Source organism: Bubalus kerabau, chromosome 7 (assembly GCF_029407905.1).
Source record: "Bubalus kerabau isolate K-KA32 ecotype Philippines breed swamp buffalo chromosome 7, PCC_UOA_SB_1v2, whole genome shotgun sequence".
NCBI lineage: Eukaryota > Metazoa > Chordata > Mammalia > Artiodactyla > Bovidae > Bubalus > Bubalus kerabau.
Window position 1 is genome coordinate 16,954,166 of NC_073630.1, and position 21,294 is coordinate 16,975,459.

Here is a 21,294-nt window from a genome sequence, read left to right on the forward strand (position 1 = left end):
TATTTGTCATCTTCTATTTCACAAAAAAGATGATGAAGGGTGGCCAGAAAGCAGCAGAAATTCTTTTATGAATATTAGTTTTCCTTTTCCTTTGCTTATTTTATTTCAGCACCAGCAACGCATAATACCCTGGGATGATATTCTTCCTCCTGAAGGAAGAATTATGAAAAGTAATTAGATCAAATGCAGCACCTTCATCATAAATGATGAAGTTTGATTCGGGAAGCCCAGTAACACTGCAGTTGGTGCTAAGAGGAGGGAGAGATGTCTGTTTTGATGGACAGACTTGTAGGGAGAAGTCGTGGTGCCCTGGTGTCTGGCTTCCTGCCTGCAGAATTAGTGATGAAGGGGCCCCGGAAGAATGATGTATACCTACACTCTCAGCATCACATGGTCTGACCGAGATATTGTGAGTAAAATGTTCTCTGGAAATGATGTATAGGCAGGAGAATTTGGTGAGGTTTCTTTTCTCCTCTCAAGTTACTTATTTTTGTTTACTTTTTTTTTTTTCAAATGAGCACTTAAAGGAGTGGAAGACTGGTGTTAAAGTGAACAGAAGCTTTCCTTTATTAAATGGAATCCTCTAATTCAGGTTTTACAAAACCAAAGTTCATATAATTTTTTGGAATAGGTGTGGGTTTTTGTGTGTTTAAATATGGGAATTATGTATACTGTGTATATACTTCATACAAAATATGTCAGAAACACCTTTTTGTTTGTTTTGAAATAGGGTAACTTCCAATGTAGGTTAAGTAACATTATAATACAGGATTTCCTAAGCTCAACTTTACCTTCTGATTTCTTATTCAACTAAAAAAATATTTTGAGCACTTTACAGATTTGTTTTAAAATGCTGTTACTTAGCTTTGGTATTATCAATTATAAATTAAACTCAATAGAGTAACCCATATTTAACCAGTGAAACAACTCCCTTATTCTCCACAACACACATAGGTCGAATATATGATAGAATGCAAAGTTGAGTTGCAGAATTCTCCTCCTGACACATGTATTATACTTGCGGTAGTATAAACCCCTATGTGAGCCTGAGCTGAATTCCTTGACAAGGAGTAGCCTCAACATTTCTTGAAATGTGCAGCTTTTAACTTTTCTGGAAATTCTGGTTAACTTTGTATTGGAGGCATATGGAAGGAATTTAGAAATCATTAGTCTTTTTTAATCTGAATATAAAAATTCTTTCTTGACTTCCTTTGTTACCAGGAAATAAAATTCTAAACTTTTTCTGCAGGGAAGTGATTAGAATATTATTTCTTTGTTCTTATAGTGAATGTATTTCTAGATGTTACCATAAGATGGCATACCAATATATGAGGAAAATAGATTACAGTATTATCTCTTGACTAAAAACCTCTGACAAGACTATGCTTTTCAGGTACTTTTTGCTCTAGTAATAGATGTCTCCAATTTATCTGTGATTATAACACTGAGAACACACATAAGGATGTCTTCCAGCATGTGTTTCCAAGCCTTTCTAGCTATTTAGTCTTCTATTTCTTCTTGCAGTTATGAGCCATATTCTAGCCTTATGAAAACAGTCCTGGAATTTAAATAGCTGCAAACCAGTTAATTATCAGAGAGGAGACAAGTAGTGACAATACTATTTTGTTAGGAAACCACTGGTGGTTCTTCTTTGCCTCTCAGAGTGAACCAGACTTCCCTGGAGAGTTCTCCGATCTACTTCCCTGAGCAGTTGGAGTGACAGCCAAGCAGAAGCCTGCTGCCCTGGAGAGAATCAGGGGCTCTGTTCTTTTCCTGATAGGTATCTGGTAGTGTTCGCCTTCTGAGACTCAACAGTGACTTGAATGTTTACATTGTTAATGCCCTGAGCACAGGTGATGGCAGATTAAAACACGACTGGCGTGACCAACAGAAACAAAAGGTTTATAGATAAGGCAAGAAATTCATGACAGAAGACCAGGAGGCAGTTCTTGAGGCTCTAGGGCTTAGGGTTATTGGGGCCAAGAAAAGGAAAGTGGGAAGATAATGCTAGCTTTCTTTAAAACAGTGCTTGATGATAAGGAAAAATCCCTTAGATTCTTTCTGGTCTCATGGCTGTCATGAATCAGAAATCTGTTAAGACGCGTAATAACTATACTGTTCTTATGGCTCAGAGTATTCTGCATTTACGTGGAAAAGTGAAAGTTGCTGAGGCTTTCTATATTTGTATAATGATAGTATGCTTATGTAGTTAGTTCTTCTAGTTCTGATAGAGTATCCAGGGATCTCTATGATTTTCTGCAAAATCAGGCCTTTTGCTTTCTTGTCCTTAAAACGAGAAATAGATTTTAAGTTGTTTCCAGTGCCATTATTTGCTCCATGGCGTTTGTACACCTGCATTGTCAGTTGCTCTCTCACTGGAATGGGAACTCTCTAAAGGGAGTGTTGGAGTCCTTTACCCGTACAGGTTTTCTATAAGACTGAAATTATTTCAAAATAATTAAGATGTATGTTCACATTGGTAAAAAAAAAAAGAAACTTATAATCTTTTTAAAAGGATATTTTGACAATGTGTATGATGAAACTTAAAATATATATCCTTCAACCTAACACTTGTATTTTTTAGCATCTAGATTAGGAAAATAATCATTGACATGTGCAATGATGTATGTGTAAGAATGTTCATCACAGAATTTTATGTATCACAGCAAAGATGTATTATCACAAAATCTTCCCTATCTCCTAAATATACATCATCAGAAGACTGACTTTCTAATTAGGATGTGTTTGTATGTATACCATGTGGTCTTTGAAACTCATGTTGCAAGAAAAATTTTATTGTTTTAGAAAATGTCTACAGTATTATAAATGAAAACAATCTAGGTACAAGGTAATTATGATTTCCCCCCAGTTTTTTATGTGGTGAAATACACAGAACAGAAAGTTTTCCATCTTAATCACTTAGGTATACAGTTCATTGATAGGAAATATGTTTATAATGTTGTGCAGGCATCAGCACCATCCATTTATATAGCTCTGTTTATCTTGGAGAACCAAAACTCTTACCCATTAAGCTATAGTTTTCCCCAACTCTCTTCCCTCCTAACCCTTGACAGTCACCATTCTTCTTTTTGTCTTTATGATTTTGACTTCTCTAAGTATCTCATATAAGTGGAGTGTTCATCTTTTTATGACTGGCTTATTTCACTTAGCCTGATATCCTCGAGGTTCATTCATGTTGTAGCATCTGTCAGGAACGCCTTCCTTTTTAAGGCTGAACTACATCTTATGTAATACACCACATTTTGCTTATCCATTCGTGTGTCAGTGGACACGGTTTACTTCCATGTTTTAGCTGTTGAGAATAATAGAGCTGTGGGTTTATAAAGTGTTTTGTGAACTATTTTGCTCATGAAATTTTTTTGTTTGTTGAAATGAGACTGGAAAGACATATGGCAAAATGTTAGTAGTAAGTTTTCTAAGAAGTGAGGTGATGGCAATTTTATTTATTTCAGTTAATTTGTGCTATTCAGTTTTTCTTCAGGGAATATATAATGCTTTTGAATGAAAAAAGAAAGTTGCATTGAGTGGGATGAGGTCCCCAGCCAGAATGTTCAGGTAGCCATACAATGAAAAGTGCACAGCACAGTTAGAAGATGTCTTGTTTGTAGGTAACAAAAGTAATAAATTACAATACATGATACCTTTTAAAGTTAAGAAGAAATAATGATTCTCCCAAGGATGTATGGTGCCCTTAATCAAATGGTGCTAATTCTGTTACTATGTAAGTGCACCTGGCTTTCAGTCAGTTTTCTCAGAAAAAAAAGTATGTTCCAGAGACTACTGCATATAAAATCACCTGGGATGGTTGTAAAATAAAAATAAAATGCTTTGAATAAAAATCTCTGGTGTTGAAGTCAGTAAATCAGCATTTGTATAAAACTCGCCTAGTCATTCTTATTTTTAGGAATTTTGAAAAATCATGCTGTAAGTAAATCTTATTTGTGAAGAACTAGAGTTAAAACAGCATGAATACTATTTAATAATTTGTTCTTTAAAAAGATCACACCATAATTCTTTGAGTAGACACATCCATTCTTTTAAAAATTGATGCCATTTATGAAAAAATTAGTTATGTATTTTTGAAGGGCATCTTTGTTTAAAGTATTGCACATCCATGTATTCTATTTATTTGCCAATATTTGAGGAATTGTGTTCCTTTGTATCCATCATAGGATTGCTTTGCTTTTTATGTACAATGAATAGAGATTCATTTTTTATCCAAATTTATGATGTAGAGTGCCCCAGAAACCACATGAGAAAAGCCTGGAAACCCATCAACTGGATCTGAAATAAAATACCTGCTTATATTTTAGGGGTATTGGTCCATTTACATTTATTTATATTCTGTGATTTTATCCTGTGTCAAACCTGTTCCTTCCAAAGAGGAAGAAATGCATGCTCTTGGAGTGAGTGCCTAGATGAACAGTGGTTCATGTTACTCAAGCTTGTTCACTCAAATTCTGAGAGTATATATTTATATCTTATCAACAAGCAGATTAAAAGAACCTCACATCTACACATGGAGGTTAGCAAGCACTTTGAGGAAAGACTTGCTTCAAAATTTTTAAGTAAAAATAATCTTGTATTATGCCTCTCTTTACTTCTATTTAATTTCAGATTTTGTTGACGGACCTATACACCACAAAGCTTTACTTATATCTGTGACTGTGTGTAGTTTGCTCTTGGTCCTCATCATTTTATTCTGTTACTTCAGGTAAGTTTCCAACACATGGATGTAGACTTTTGAGTTTATAAAATCATCCTCATACTGTTCTACCTGTTGATGTTTTTCATCACAGCTTTCCTTGACCTAATTAGATATTAGATTTCACTGACAATATCAGTTACTATTGATAATCATTTGTCCTAATGAAGTTATTAATAGATAGCTATCTTATTTATGCTTCAAATATCAAGACTACCTAGAAACATTTCATCTCTAGGAAACTTATGGTAGCTAGGAAATTCAGCAACTAGTTGCTAACTAACCTTTGATTCAAAGCAAGAAATGACCATGTTGACTTAGAATCACTTTGCTGCTGCTGCTGCTAAGTCGCTTCAGTCGTGTCCGACTCTGTGTGACCCCATAGACGGCAGCCTACCAGGCTCCCCCATCCTTGGGATTCTCCAGGCAAGAACACTGGAATGGGTTAGTAATTCCTTATTTTGTAAGCTAACAGTATTCCCTTAGTATTGAATGATTATGAAAGATAACTTATAGATTAATTATTAAGATAGACTATGTTCAGTTAGTAGATGTAGATTTGATCCATGGGTCAGGAAGATCCCCTGGAGAAGGAAATGGCAACCCATAACCAATATTCTTGCCTGGAGAATCCCATGGACAGAGGAGATTGGCAGGCTACAGTCCATGAGGTCGCAAAGAGTTGGACATGACTTAGCAAGTAAACAACAACATTACAAATTATTTTCAGTCACCTAAGAACTCATTTTCTAGTTTATGAAATATCAGGGACCTTTAAGTTCTTATCGTTGCCCTTTTGTAATACTTTTTTGGGTTACTATTCTACAAATAAGAGTTGACTCAAATATCATCAGTTCTAACTGAAGACATGATTATTGACCAAAGCGTTTAAAGTTTCAGTTTATCTATACTGCTTTATACATTACCTTTTATGAGAAAGTTACAATGTCTTTTGTAAACCAAAAATCTGCATCTTTAGCTAATTAAGGACCTTGTAAGAAAAGATTTTAGGGAAAGGATATTGGAACTATCCTGGAGAAGGAAATGGCAACCCACTCCAGTATGTTTACCTGGGGAATCCCTTGAACAGAAGAGCCTGGTGGCCTATAGTCCACGGAGTGCAAAAGAGTCAAACATGACTGAGGAACTACTATACTACTACTGGAACTAGATAAAAATGTTAATGGAATGTAGGCCGCTTGGATATATGCAATCAAAAGAAACAGAGAAAGAAAATTAAAGAGGGTTGTGACTGAGTGAAAATTTGAAGTTTAGTTTAAAAAATAGGTTAGAACACTAATTATGACTTTGTGTTTTGGAAATCATAACTAAGGATAATATATACTGAGCATCTAATCTTGTATTGACATGCAAAGATGAAACCTGCCATGGTTCTGCGTGTTCTGTCCCTGTCATTGCAATCCAGTGTCTAACGTTTTCTTCCTTTGTGCATCTTCAGGTATAAAAGACAAGAAGCCAGACCTCGGTACAGCATCGGGTTAGAACAGGATGAAACTTACATTCCTCCTGGAGAATCCCTGAGAGACTTAATTGAGCAGTCGCAGAGCTCAGGGAGCGGATCAGGCCTCCCTCTGCTGGTACGAGAAGAACATACCTTGAATGTAAAGGAAATGTCAGTAACTGCTGGGTGTCCTTTTACTGAAACAGATAGGGCAGTGGACAAAGGAAAGCGCTCTGCAGTCAGACATCAGATCTCAGATGCAGGGTTTCCAGATAACATTTTGACATATTGGGGGTGAGGTCATTGTTCTTTAATGTAAGTGTATGGTTACAATCCAGACCTCTGCGTTCTGATAAAGAGCAGATTAGAAAACATTCGACATGGGACCATCTTCCCTCTGTTTTCAGGAAGGATAATGTTACAGCACTTTGGCCTGGCTTTTGAAAGGGCAAGTATTACAACCAACTGGGATCTGAATACTTCTAAAAGGGAAGAAGGCTGCCTCTCAGCTGGAGGGTTTATGTTTCAGGGTGAAGCCCTGGCTTTTCCATTCAGGAGAGTTTTAATTTTCTGATGGTCAGCGCTGCCAACTTGGAAGAAAATATATAGTGAATCCAAGGCACTTGCTTTAATGAGAAAAGCATTTGGTTACTTTATGGACCATGCAAAAAGATTGTTGGGACTTGAAATGGAAATAACAATGAGAAATATTTTCCTTTATAAACTTTATAAATTCTGAGATTGATTTTCCTAATGTTTATTGTCTGGTTCTGACTTTGGATGTCTTGTTTACTTGATTCTTTTGGTGACCTTTTATTTAGTACTAAAAGTAACTTAAAAATCTCAAGCCAAGAATTTATTTTATAACTCTTTTCCTTAGCATACAAAAAGCTGTATACATTTAACGTATATAACTTGAAGAGTTTGGAAATAAGTAGGTGGCTCAGTGGGTAAAGAATCTGTCTGCAATTCAGGGGACCTGGTTTTGATCCCTGGGTTGGGAAGCTACCCTGGAGAAGAAAATGACAACTCACTCGAGTATTCTTGCCTGGGAAATCTCATGGACAGAGGAGCCTGGTGGGCTACAGTTCATGGGGTCACAAAGAGTTGGGCACCACTTAGTGACTAAACCACCATACACCCCTGAAGCCATAACCGCAGTCTAGGCCATAAACATATCCATCACCTCCAAAAGTTGCCTCCTGCCCCATTCATTATTATTATTTTATGATAAAAGCCCAGTGTAAGAGCTAACCTCTTTGCAAATTTTTTAAGATTATAATACATATACATTAAATAGAGGTGATAGCTAATGCTACTGTGATATCATATCTCGTTATTTAAATATATCAAATCAACACGCTGTATACCTTAAACTTACAAAAAGTTATATGCTAAGTATATCTAATTAAAAATAAAGTGAGTGTTAACTTTTTGCTTCACACTAAGGAAAAAAGAATGCAACATTCCATTAGTAACTATAGGCACTGTGCTGCGTGGCACATCTCTGGGACTTATTCATCTTGCACAGCTGAAACTCTGTTCAGTTCAGTCGCTCAGTCGTGTCCGATTCTTTGAGACCCCATGGACTGCAGCATACCAGGCCTCCCTGTCCATCACCAACTCCCAGAGCTTACTCAAACTCATGTCCATTGAGTCAGTGATGCCATCCAACCATCTCATCCTCTGTCATCCCCTTCTTCTCCCATCCTCAATCTTTCCCAGCATCTGGGTCTTTTCAAATGAGTCAGTTCTTCGCATCAGGTGGCCAGACTCTGTACTCTTCAACTAATCCCTCCCGTGGAGGTAATACACCAGACAGAAAACCACTTGTGAAGTAGTTGTTATGACCAAACTGATGCTACTTAGGATATAAATCTTTTTTTAATGTAAAGTTCTCATCAAATTGCTTGACTTTTTATTCTTAGAATTGAACTGATATATAACAAATACCATTCTTACATTTAAAAATGTTTTATTACACTTCAAGTACAGATATTAAAATTCCCCTTGATATTAATCAATCAGATACTTACACTCTTAGAATTGGAAACTATTGTCTTCCTCCTTCTAGCCCATCTTTCTCATTCCTGTGGCGTTCTCTCTCAAATCTTTGACCTTGCTGCTCTCACTTTCCTGCATAACACACTCAATATCCAGTCATGATTGTGGGTGTTCTTTCTTAGCTTGATAAGCATAGCATCCCTCTCCTCCCACCTCTTCCCCACTGGATTCTTAAGCTCTTGCATCAGCCTTGAGTAATTGTTTTGAAAATACAACATGTTTTTAAGATCCATGTCTTTGCAAATATAATGTCTTTCTGGAGAGTTCCTCAGATTATGCCCCATGTTTTATCTCTGTGACAGATTAGACTGAGCCAGTTTGTTTAACTTATGTCATAACAGAAGTTTGCATAACCAATGCAGCAACCAATATAGCTGTTTAAAATACCATTGAAATTGGTATTATTGTACCTGTGTCTTTTGGTGGACTCACATCTCTTTTGAGGTGGAAACTACATTTTGTCACTTGGCATCCTGGGATGATTAAAGAGGCTGCTCAATTATTTATTTGTTGCAAAAAAAAAGAGAAAACTTTCAACTCCCAACTTTTGGTATCTGTGAAAATACTATCTTAGGTCTGTAATCTGGGTACCAAACAACAGTGTTTGGCTATTAACCATATATGGTTAAGAGCAGCCAGGTTGCCAGAGGTCTAGCCCTGGCCAGATTATGGCCTTTAAAGGATGATCTCATTTAATCCTCATAGCCGCTGTGAGGTGGTGTAGAAATGTATCCTGTATCACACATCAGGGGCCCAAGCCCACTGGGGTCAACCAGCTGGTCCATGGAGAAGCCAGGAGTCAAACCCGGGTGATCTATCTCTAGAATCTGTGCTCCCAGTGCTTGTGAGCCAAATGTTAAGTAAAATTAAGACCTGCATTCGATAACAACAGGATGGGAAGAAGGATCCTATCACTCACTTGAGCGAAGGGAAAGCCTCGGTATTGCTTTAAGATTTGTTTTTTTAAGATAAACAGTACGGAAATGTTCAGTAGTCTCTCTTTGTATTATATGAGTGAATATCTCACCTTAATTCCATTTTGTCATTTATTTCATTACCATAAAGGGAAAGGTCATGTCTTGTGTATAAACACATACTGGAACTAATATTTACTAAGTGACTTTGTATATACATCCTCTAAGGGAGGAATATCATAGAGTGGTTGTAAGAATTTTCCCTGAGATATATATACCCACTCCAGTGTTCTTGCCTGGAGAATCCCAGGGATGGGGGAGCCTGGTGGGCTGCCGTCTATGGGGTCGCACAGAGTCGGACACGACTGAAGCGACTTAGCAGCAGCATATATATATACACACACACACACATACATACATATACAGACATATAAATATGTCTGGCATTTTGAATACCTGCATACTATGTATTTAATCAATAGTAACAGTATTTATTTATACCCAAGTTATCTGACCTTGTAAAGGAACAAAAGGTGAAGTAAATTGTCTAACTGAACACTAAACCTCTCAGTTGAGGAATCTGTTGTGAAAAACCTGTCCAGTAGGCAACATTAACAAGGTCTTATTAAGCAGATATGTTAAACAGCGTATTTGTGTTTAGAGGTGTGTACTTCATTAATTCAGGGACATAGAGCACAGAGGTTTCTAGGGTCCACATGGGCTTAATTTACCATTGGACACTATCAGATAACTGATCGCTAGATAGAAAGACATTTCTAAAATAGTGATAACCCTTATAATCCTTACATAGTTGTCCTCACTTTACATGACATAATTCTTCTCTGTTTTGAATCACAATTATAATGATTGTATTGTTTGTTATAATCTAACTTTCAAAATTGATATCTAAAGATGTCATATAGAAGCAAAGTTTGAGTACAGAAAGACCTGAAACATTAACTAAATCAAATAAAAATGCAAATAAATGATATAGTTAAAACATTTTTCAGAATATATTTTTGGGTCTGTAGATGTTATAATCTCAAAATAGAAGTATATTTTAAATTTCTGAATATAGTTTAGTGAGACTTTTTATTTTGAGATAAGTTGCTCCTGTTCTTGTGAACGTTGCCAATTTCGTCTGTACTCTTATCACATTCATTATATATGTCATCATTAGAAAAAGAGTGGACTTAAAACTGTTTATATTAGGAAATGTTCTGTGGATTTACACAAGCAATGCTTTGTAACAACTGTAAATCAATAATACTTCTTTAATCAATGTAGGAAGTCTCCTCTCAGGCCAGTAATTTAACTGCTTACGGATTTGGCCCTCAGCTGCTCGACGCTCTTGATGCTTCTGCTCCCTTGTTTGGGAGGGAAATGGACTGACTGTCTCCTACAGGGCCTTTCTGACTCCTAAAGGGAGGGAGGCTCGTTTACACGTACACTTGATGCCTCATTTCCTTCACGCTGAGTGGCTTAACGGCATGTCAGCAATGCTTTTATTCTTTAATTCTTTTAGAGGAAAAGAAAAAGACTTTATCTTGTCCCCAGAAGCTTTCAGTCTGATATTAGTGCTGTTAATGATTCTGGCAATGGATAGGATTACGTCTTAAATTGATGAAATCATTCATTAGACAAAAACAGAACCCATCCCAGTTGGTAGACATCCGTGGTAGTCAGAATGCTAGCCCCCACAATGTTCATGTCCTTAGCCCTAGAATCTTTTTACAAGGCAAAGGGGAATTTTACAAGGCAAAGGGGAATTAAAGTTGCTCATCAGCTGAGCTTCCCTGGTGGCTCAGATGCTAAAGTTGCTCATCAGCTGACCTTGAGATGAGATTATTATAGATTATCTAGGTGAGCTCAGTATAGTTGTTGTTCAGTCACTAAGTTGCATCTAACTCTCTGCGACCCCATGGACTACAGCACACCAGCCTCCCCAGTCCTCCCCTACCTCCTGGACTTTGCTCAGGTTAATTATAGTAGCTCATATATATAGTTCGGAGAAGGTGATGGCACCCCACTCCAGTACTCTTCCTGGAAAATCCCATGGATGGAGGAGCCTGGTGGGCTGCAGTCCATGGGGTGGCTAAGAGTCGGACACGACTGAGCGACTTCAATTTCATTTTTCACTTTCATGCATTGGAGAAGGAAATGGCAACCCACTCCAGTGTTCTTGCCTGGAGAATCCCAGGGACGGGGGAGCCTGGTGGGCTGCCGTCTCTGGGGTCGCACAGAGTCGGACACGACTGAAGTGACTTAGCAGCAGCAGCAGCATATATATAGTTAGCTCAGTATAGATACATGACCCTTAAAAGTATAAATACAGAAAGAAACACTTTGAATTTACTTGATGCAAAGCCTGTCTCTGGGAAGAGTACATCCCAACTTTCTAAGCAGATCTTATGAGAGTTCTATGTTTGATTCTTTATATTTCCCAAATTATATAAATAGTCACCAACACTTAGCCCCTTTAGTCATGGCGTTTTTAAAAACTTAAGCACAGATTGAATGATGATCATGTGTAAAGAGACATTTAACCCCTATGCCGCTTGAACCTCTTGTTTTCCTTCTGCCTGTCTCTGCCACACTTCGTTATTCTTCAGAGCGCTCTCGTAGCTTTGCTTTTTCCCCAGCTCTAACGGGCTGTTCTCCCCTTCCATTTTACATTTTTGGTTGTGACAGCCCTTCCACCTCAAAGCATAGTTTTCAGTGATTTCTTACTCCTTGCTTATGTTTCATTCTGTCTCCTACTCTTCACATTCGTCACACATCTCACGTAGTGTGGCATTCTGTATCTGATGTTTCCAGTATCTGTAATCTGAAGGTGTTAAGTCTATTTGGATTCTTCCTCTTGCCTCATTTGCAGTGGGTGTTTCCTTTTGTTTTAAGGCATTTACCCTGTGGGATCCTCTCTCTCTCTTTTCCCTCCCTTCTCTCCCTCCCCTCCCCACCTTGGGGATTTCCTTTATTCCCTTGTGAGCCCAATAATGCACTACACTTTTTTGTTTCTTTTATTTTATCCATGACCAAGTTGTTGGGTGGCAGGAGCTCCTTCAGAGGCTCTAGTATCCTTCCATAGTAGTGAAGTGAAGCATATTCTGCAATAATTTTCTCAAGAGAGGATTTGTATTTGTTTTCGCCAGGAGCCATGGTGGTGGTGTGCTAGCAAACTAGGGCAAATTTGGTCCCATTCAGTGGTTCAGGCTTAATGCTAAAGCCCAGGGTTCAGTGTGTCTCATTTTAAAAGGGTCAGAGTTCATCGTCTAGATCTCAAGGCTGGTGTTATTCTTTGCCCATATAGCAGCCTGGCATTTGTATATGCTGAATGCTCATCTAGCCCTGCGCTCTTCTTAACTCTTCCCTTCCTCTTTCCCTTCCTCTGCCTACACCCCCCTGCTTAGAGATTTCCTCTGCAAGTATTTCTGAGTATGCCCAACAGTGCATTACCTTTCTGTTTTGTTGTATGTTATCAAAGCACATAGTGGCATGGTTCCCTTCAGAGTATCTAGTGTCCCACGCTAGTGGTAGAAGTGAAAAGTATTGTTTTCTGCCAGTTACTGTGAACCCTTCAAGTGTTTTTCTCTGTGAAAATAATAATCGGTAAAATGAAATATTAATTTGGAAACAATACTTCAAGCACTCAAACCCAACAGTCTCAAATGTATATTTAAAAGAGGACAACATAAATTAATAAGTAAAATTAATAAGTAAATAAAAATAACTTGTCTCACCAGTCTCCTCTGTCCATGGGATTCTCCAGGCAAGAATACTGGAGTGGGTTGCCATTTCCTCCTCCAGGGATCTTCCCAACCCAGGGATCGAACCCGAGTCTCTTGTGTCCGCCGCATTGGCACACAGATTCTTTACCACTACTGCCACCTGGGAAACCCATATAAAGAAAAACTACTGGCTAAATATATTTTACATGCAATTGTTTTCTTCTCTGAAGGAAAAAAGAAAACATTTTAAACAAATCTGTAGTGCTGTGGATACACTAACAGTGTGTTGGGGGATTTAACAGGTCCAGAGGACGATAGCAAAGCAAATTCAGATGGTGAAACAGATTGGAAAAGGTCGCTATGGGGAAGTTTGGATGGGAAAGTGGCGTGGCGAAAAGGTAGCTGTGAAAGTGTTCTTCACTACAGAGGAGGCCAGCTGGTTCCGAGAGACAGAAATATATCAGACGGTGTTGATGAGGCATGAAAACATCTTGGGTGAGTATAAGTCTGTATTAGCGATGTTCAGGGTTTCCTAGGTTTCCTCGCTTTTTCTGTTAACATCTGCATATTAACTCATCTGTCTAGACCTGCTATGAAATATATAGACATTTTCTTTTTGGCCTGAGCCCAAGAATGTCATGCACGTCTAATGGGAGACCTCACAGGAGGAATGACTTAAGGCACTTCTATGAATGGATGGTGGGCTTGAAATGAAACATGTTCAAATATATATATATTTTTTTCTTTTAGGGACAGGAAATGCAAATGCAATACCAAAATTTCTCAGATTTCTTAGGGATTTGAAGGAGCACATTTTTGTCTAAGTACTGTGAAGTTATGGGAATTTTATCTGCAGGGTTTATTTATATCCAGAGTTTATATTGAGAATTGATTTCCTTTTTAAGTTAGAAATGATCTAACTGGATTATTCAAGTAGAAAGAGTGTCAGCTAATCATGGAGTGTGTGTCTGTTCTGTAAACAGTGTCTTATGTGTAATTATAATGCCATGAACTATTTACTGTTAACTTAGAAATAATTTAAATATCAGCTACTGATTGGAAAGGTATCCTGTCTTCAGATACAAATGCTTAGTGTTTCTCCACCCCTGCTGTTTTGGTTATCTATGATGGGCTTCCCAGGTGGCTCAGTGGTAAAGAATCTACCTGCCAAGCAGGAGATGCAGGTTCAATCCCTGGGTCGGGAAGATTCCTTGGAGAAGGAAATGGCAACCCACTGTAGGATTCTTGCCTGGGAAATCCCATGGACAGAGGAGCCTGGTGGGCTACAGTCCATGGGGTCACAAAGAGTCAGACACGACTTAGCAACTAAATTGCAACAATGATGGGTATTAGTAATTTAATGCTCTCATAAGCACAATCAGAAAACCGAATGAAATGTCGAATAAAAGACACCTATGACAAAGGACGATAGTTGAAAAAATGAATTATCCTGGTAGTATTTAGAAAGCACGTAGCTTCAACCCTTTTTGTCTTCTTTCCTTTTAGGCTTCATTGCTGCAGATATCAAAGGGACGGGGTCCTGGACACAACTGTACCTAATCACAGATTATCATGAAAACGGTTCCCTCTATGATTACCTGAAGTCCACCACCCTAGATACTAAGGCGATGTTGAAGTTAGCCTATTCCTCGGTCAGTGGCCTATGTCACTTACACACTGAAATCTTTAGTACTCAAGGCAAACCAGCAATTGCCCATCGAGATCTGAAAAGTAAGAACATCCTGGTGAAGAAAAATGGAACTTGCTGTATAGCTGACCTGGGCTTGGCTGTTAAGTTTATTAGGTTAGTATCAAGGTGAACAAATATACTTTTTATGGTTCTTTTCTATCACTTTTTATAGATGATGCATTTTGTCGCTCAGGGCTTCTAGGATATTTAGTGGAGGAGGAATTTTGCTAACTTTGACTTTTCGTGGAGGGGAAAAAGAAGAAACATCTTCTTTGCAACAAATAAACAGTGTTTGGGTCAGTTCTATTGTTTCTAAGCTTATCAGTGACCTGACTTCAAGACACTGTTCACATAGGTTTGAGCTGTCATGAATCTGTTAAGAAAAGAAGTTGCTAAAGCCTGGGATTGTGTGCTCAGAATTCTGCATAACATTTGTTAGGTAGGAAGAGGTTTCAGGAAAGAGCTACAATTATGTAGTGATAAAGGCATTTTTTATGTGTGATAAGAAAGATAACTTGCAGAGGTCTTCTATGAGAAATGTTAGGAATGAATAAGCAACACAGTGCCAGTACCCAGCACTGCAGCTTCTGCAGGATGGGCAAGAAGAGTGCCCGTAGCTGGGGTTCTGGTTTGCTTACTTTTGTTGTATTCATAGCAGCTCCTTTATCTTGCAGGATTTAATTAGAAAAATGATTCTTCTGCTTTGAAAACAAAACGAAATGAGTTTGCAAACTACAAGAAAAGAGGGATCATCTTATACCTACTTTTTAAAAATTCAATTTAGGCCCAGCTTTTATTAAATTATTGGACCTTATTATGGATTTTTTCCCCCAAAGAGACTCTGTAGAATATGGAGAAGGACACAAAGGAAAAGCCAAGACAAAGAATAAAACTGATGAGAAAGGACTGGGTGAAAATACCAATCCCTTAGAAGTAAAGATGGAGAGGTGATAAAATGATAAATCCTGAATATATAAAGGTCTTTACCAGTTAGAGGGTAGCAAATTGAAGTCCTTGGTCTTTAAAAACAAAGCAGGAGGAAATGCTTTTGACTGTAGATTCAAGTTAGAAATATGAGCTGCCTGCTAATAAAGATGATTTGAATCTTCTCTCTCTTCTGAATTCTTTTTTCTGACCTACACCCTTTTTTAAGTCTCATCTACCACAGGGAACTTTCCATGATGCTTCTTAAATTGCCAGAGTCTCTCCTTCCCTCCCTGTGAAATTTCTCAGGAGTTCTAAAGAGTAATTTGCTTTCGCAATCCAGTAGTTCACGATATTTGCAGTTTGGCTGCTGCTCCGTCTCTTCTGAAGCTCCTTTACTGAAGGACACATGGATTTTGTCACCAGAAGCCTTTTTTCCCGTTGGCCCACCTCCCCCGTGCCCACACCTTTCTTCCTCCTGTGTTCCTAGTGTGTTTATTCCAGGTTCTCCTCCTTTCTCTCTAAGGGTTCTGCTCTCTTTCTCGTAAACATTTTTCCACTTCTCAATTTCATGCTGCACGTGCTTTCTCTCCCCAGTTCCCAGTTTTGGTGGATCCATTCTAAAGTGTGAGCCGCGTTCCCTTTGTTCCCTAAGATTGCTCAGTTGAATGAATTCTGTCTCCATGATATTCCCACTGGAACTGGGCCAAATGGGGGCCTCCTACCATTTTTCTAGATTCTGGAGTAAAGCATTTTGTAGTTATTTCCTCTTCCCAATTTGTCTTTTGCATACTGCTGCCAGATATACTTTCTTGAAGCGTAATTTTGGGCATCATTGTAATTTCATCATTTGCTCTGGCTTTGGGTTAAAATGTAATTTCTCTCACACCTCTGAGTGTTTTTAATACGCTTTTATCTTTATCTGAATACCCAATATCCTCTCCTTTATTTCAGTAGCTACTACTTCAGAATTTTATCCTTTAGAGCCCCTGTTATCATTCCCTTACAAGCCTGGCTTTCAGCGAGTTTCACTGATGATGTATGGTCATCAGTGACTGCTTTTCTGTCATTGTCACTGGAGACGAAGTTCCATGAAGGTAGATACCATGTTTTTCTTAAATTTACATCTCTAGACTTTCCTTGGTGCTCATTATATAGGGGTTGCTTCAAAATTTTGTATAAAGCTTAAATGAATGACTATGGGCTTAAATGAATATGGACTATGGGATGAAGGGAAAAAGCATTTTTTTCCCTCTTATCTCCAGGGATTTTGCACACGCTGAATTAAATATACCTTTCTATTTTTATGTCCAATTTATATGGACATAAAACTCTCCAATTTATATGCCTTATTTTGCAAGGCTGAACTTATTTGTATGTTTTCCATGTATACTCCATGTTTGCTACTGGTTTGCTTTTGGCTAGACAGCATATAGCTTGGAATGCCCTTGCGTCTCCATGTTACTTAATCCCATCTCAGAGTTACCTCTAAGTCACTTTACTCATCCCCCAGGTAGGAAGGATGGCATCATCTCTTCTACTCCTGTGATAATTTTCTGACTCTTGCCTGCCTGACCCTGTAATTACTTTAGTGCATGCCTCATCTTAGCCTCCTCTTCACTGGGCATCTTGAGAGTCCATGTCGTTATGTGATGTGTTTCTCATTTGACATGACATAGTGAGTTACCCATTAGAGATATTATTTAGAATCAGTACATGTTGGCAGTATCAAAGTAATTAAGAACTCATCGTCTTAATAGACCTTAAAAAGAACAGGAAAATGAGTATCTATTATATTTCTGAAACTTAGTTCTGCTTAATGGGAATGAACTAAATGAACTCTCAAATTTCATACAAACCCAGATACAAGCAGTGGAAGGAAATACATTAAGGGATAATTCAGAGATGTATTTGGCATATATTGACTGTTGAATGGAGAGAGGAAGGATATGAGGATACTGGCTCAGATGAACAACTTCAATAGCTATCGCAAACACCTCATATGGCTGGCTAGCAGCTGTGGGATCATTTGCCATCCTGGGCCTCAGTTTCCTTTATATTAAATGGATGTTGAATTTGGTAATTTTTCATGTTTTTATTTCATGTTTCAGAGGAACTTTGGTCTTCTCAATTTTTGAGCCTCGCTTTTAAACCTTGCTGTACACAGTTCTTTGGTTTTCACTCTGCCTGACTTTCCTGTTGCGGGGGAATGTGAAGCATATGCGCACAGATATTTACAGCATTGTACTACAAGAGGGGTCAAAGCTAACCCAGTGTTGAGTTCTCAAACTTCACATATGAACTTCCTGTGAGAACTTAATCTTTGCTGTGGTCTCTGTGTGCTAAGTATTCTCTCAAGCTTTTAAATCATTTTGGGGAGGTTTCCAGTGATGTTTGGAGAAGGAAATGGTAACCCATTCCAGTATTCTTGCCTGGAGAGTCCCGCGGACAGAGGAGCCTGGTGGGCTGCTGTCCATGGGGTCTCACAGAGTTGGACACGACTGAAGCGACTTTGCATGCATGCATTGGAGAAGGAAATGGCAACCCACTCCAGTATTCTTGCCTGGAGAATCCCAGGGACAGAGGAGCCTGGTGGGCTTCCATCTATGGGGTCGCACAGAGTCGGATGTGACTTAGCTGCAGCAGCAGCCAGTGATGTTCACAGAGGGTGGACAGTGAGATAGAGGTTTCCTGCTCACTTAACTTCTTTATGTTGTATTGTTTTCTTCATGCACACTCTTGAAAATGATGTAAGTGCTGATGCATCTCATCAGCCGAAGGGAGATGGAATCCCGGTGATGCCACGAGAGACACTCCCATTAACCTGAATCTCTCGGGATAAGAAAACAGTGAAACGTGGAATCTCATGAAGGAACTTAGAGAGCTTTCCACCCTGCCCACTGGAGGATCACACAGCCCCTCTGGTACTTCCGGGACAGAATGACATGTTTTCTTAGCGAGGGAGTAAGTCCTGCCTGGCTTACAGCCTTTCAGGTATTAAATTTTATATAGAAAGCCTACAGTGAAGACTGGGCTGTAACACACATCTCCAGATTGATGCCTGCCCATTTGTCCAAGTGCAGAGGAGTTGGAGAGTCTGGCCCAGAAGGTTCTCAGTGTTCTCCGTCTCTCAATGACATATACACACCACTGCCTCTGATGTTTATACTTAGTGGTTTTTGAAAAAAGGGACATGGTTAGGTCACAGACCAAGCATGAGTGGCCACACGCCCAAGCAGGGTTTCTGCAGCCTCATCCACCCTCTTGAAGAGTTTCCATGTCAAGCTTCTCTTTCTAAGAAACCCTGAGATGTCTCAGGGTTTACTCATAGGAGCAGTGAATTCTGTTGGTGCTGCAGAAAACCCTTTTCATTGGCTAACATCTGCCTGGGCAGAGCTCAGTTCAGCAAGTTAGTTTTGCAAGATACAATAGGAGAGATGAAAGATGTGCATAATCCCTTCTTCTATGAGAATATTTCATGCTTTGAAAGGTCATTTTTGTCTTTCTAACAAGTGATTCAATGTTCTCTGCTGTGGTTCATGTGTGGTTAATTTCTTGCAAGAAATGTGTGGTAACATTCCTTGAAAGAATCTCTGCTATGGATTCATAATTAGAAGCTTAATTAATATGAAAAAAATTAATACAAGGATAAGATAGATATTATACTTTTAAATACCCGCTTTATTCCCTGCCACCAAAATAAAATTCTTTCTGTCCTTCTTCCAGTGCATGAGAGTCAAGAGTTTAAGGCACACCCTGCCCCACTGAGTTAGAAGGGTGCTCAGATTCATTCTCTGGCCTCTCAGGATCCTGGAAGGAGGCCCCACTTCCAGCCTTTCTGCATCCACAAGGGCTCTTTGATTCTTTTCCTCAGTTCTACCAACACCTGCAATCTACACGCCGCTGTAGACACCAGTATTGGGCCACTGCAGGCAGCTGCCTGGGTACAGGCAGTAAGAGGCTGCCCGGTTTGTAGACAATAAAACCCATTAAAATGATCTCTGTGTGCGGAAGTTCTAAACAGTGTCAGTGATAAGATGCCCTGTCCCAGGAGAGGGCATCACCTCTGCCATCCTCTCCTTAGTACATATAGCCTTCCTGCACCTTCAGAGAGAAAAGTTTTGGTCTTGTATCTTTTTCTTCTTCTATGTCTGTCTGTCTGCCTGCGTTTCCCCCACGCCCTCTCTGACAGACAGACAGACAGACAGACACACACACACACACACACACACACACACCCTAAGTCATCTTTGCTTTCCTCCCCAACCTGGAGTAGTTTCCTTGAAGTCTCTCACTTGCTTTGTGGCCCCAAATAAGAAGAGCCACTCAGTGTGTGCGTCCGCGCAGGGCACCCTTTGTCACCAGCGTGAACCTGCTCCTCCTCCACGCTGGAGTTTTCTTTATCCTAGCACCGTCATCCAGGCGACACTGGTCAGAAATAGGAACTTGGTTTTCCTCCCTCTTTATGGAACCCCATCTGAGGGCACCCTGCATTTTGAGATTCAGTTAGGCCCTGTCACCCCTGTCTCTGTTCCTCCCTGGTGTGGTGGGGGGCTCAGTGTCCTGCACAAGCGCATCTGTGGATCCCAAGGAGCTTGTTCCCTCTGCCGCATCAGGCTTATGCCGCTGACACTTTGCACCTTTTTTCAGGACTTACCTACTCCTCCTTCCCTAAACACTGTCAGCTCAAGGTTAAAGACGTGTTTACTAGGTTATGTTGCAGGTATTTCATGAAATTTAGTTATACAATTCATATTACCAGAACATTTGTCCTTATTTTTTTTTTCCTACAGGGCCTTAGCATCTTGCCTGAACCCTGGGCCTGGGGGAGAACCCCTCTTCTCCCCAGCTGGCTTGCCCCCTACCCTCAGCCTCCCAAGTTACTGTTCATTTCTTACTCAGAAAATTTTAGGTATTTGTATTTTATCCTGTCTCAGTCCCAATGTCTCTAAAGTTCATAAAGAAAAATACTGGTTAAAGTATGATTCTGACACAAGGTTTTTTTCTTGGAGAGGAATTTACTAGACCTCCCTTAACTTAATGTATTCAAGTTTTACTTTGAATTTCATCCAGTTCTACTTATATGTCAGTGGTACTCACATTAACAGGGAAAAAAGCCTTGTTGGATCTAGTAGAAGTATTAGTTGGGAAAACATAATAAGTAAAAGTGTCCTTGTAATTTTCTAACCCCAGTTCTTTAATCATGACCCTTTGTGCGAGTTTTGTGGCCCTTCTCCATGAGCAGGGAGAAGAGATCACGGTTCATCTAGAGTGAATGCAGCACCACATTTTGATGAAGCATTTTTAGTTCTGCTTGCTAGAAATGTGTCTCTTCTATAATTTTGTCCAGTTTTTATTTAGGCTGCTCTGAGTCTTAGTTGTGGCACTCAGGATCTTTAGTTGTGGCATACAAACTTCTAGTTGCACCATCTAGTTCCCTGACTAGGGATCGAACCCAGGCCCCCTGCATTAGGAGTCGGGAGTCTTAGCCAATGGACCACTGGGGAGGTCCCTGACCAGTGTATTTAGAGGACTTTTGATCTTCACAGCCTTATGTCTCTAACCTTAATCCTTGTCATGTATATTTTTCTTGATCCTGATCCTTCTGAGTACTTATTTATATTAATATTTTAAGCCTACAGGAAATATTAAAAATAACGAGGCACTTGTAATTATTTAACAAAATTAATTAGCAATAACAAATGTTAACAATTTACCTTAGGTTTTTTTTTTTGTTGTTGAAGAAATGCGCTGTTAAAGAGAGTCCTTTTGCATTCTCCTCCCTA

The 21,294-nt window shown here is 39.1% G+C and overlaps 1 protein-coding gene across 50 annotated transcripts in view; it reads left to right on the forward strand.

The window, feature by feature from the left end:
- The window catches only part of BMPR1B (bone morphogenetic protein receptor type 1B), a 531,330-nt gene that overhangs the window by 487,837 nt on the left and 22,199 nt on the right, over positions 1-21,294 (forward strand). For all 50 annotated transcript variants that reach the window (XM_055587716.1, XM_055587712.1, XM_055587717.1 and 47 more), the window contains 4 exons: positions 4,639-4,735; positions 6,186-6,324; positions 13,197-13,389; positions 14,401-14,698. In XM_055587716.1, the coding sequence (XP_055443691.1) occupies positions 4,639-4,735; positions 6,186-6,324; positions 13,197-13,389; positions 14,401-14,698 (727 nt within the window). The remainder of the gene's footprint in view (positions 1-4,638; positions 4,736-6,185; positions 6,325-13,196; positions 13,390-14,400; positions 14,699-21,294) is intronic.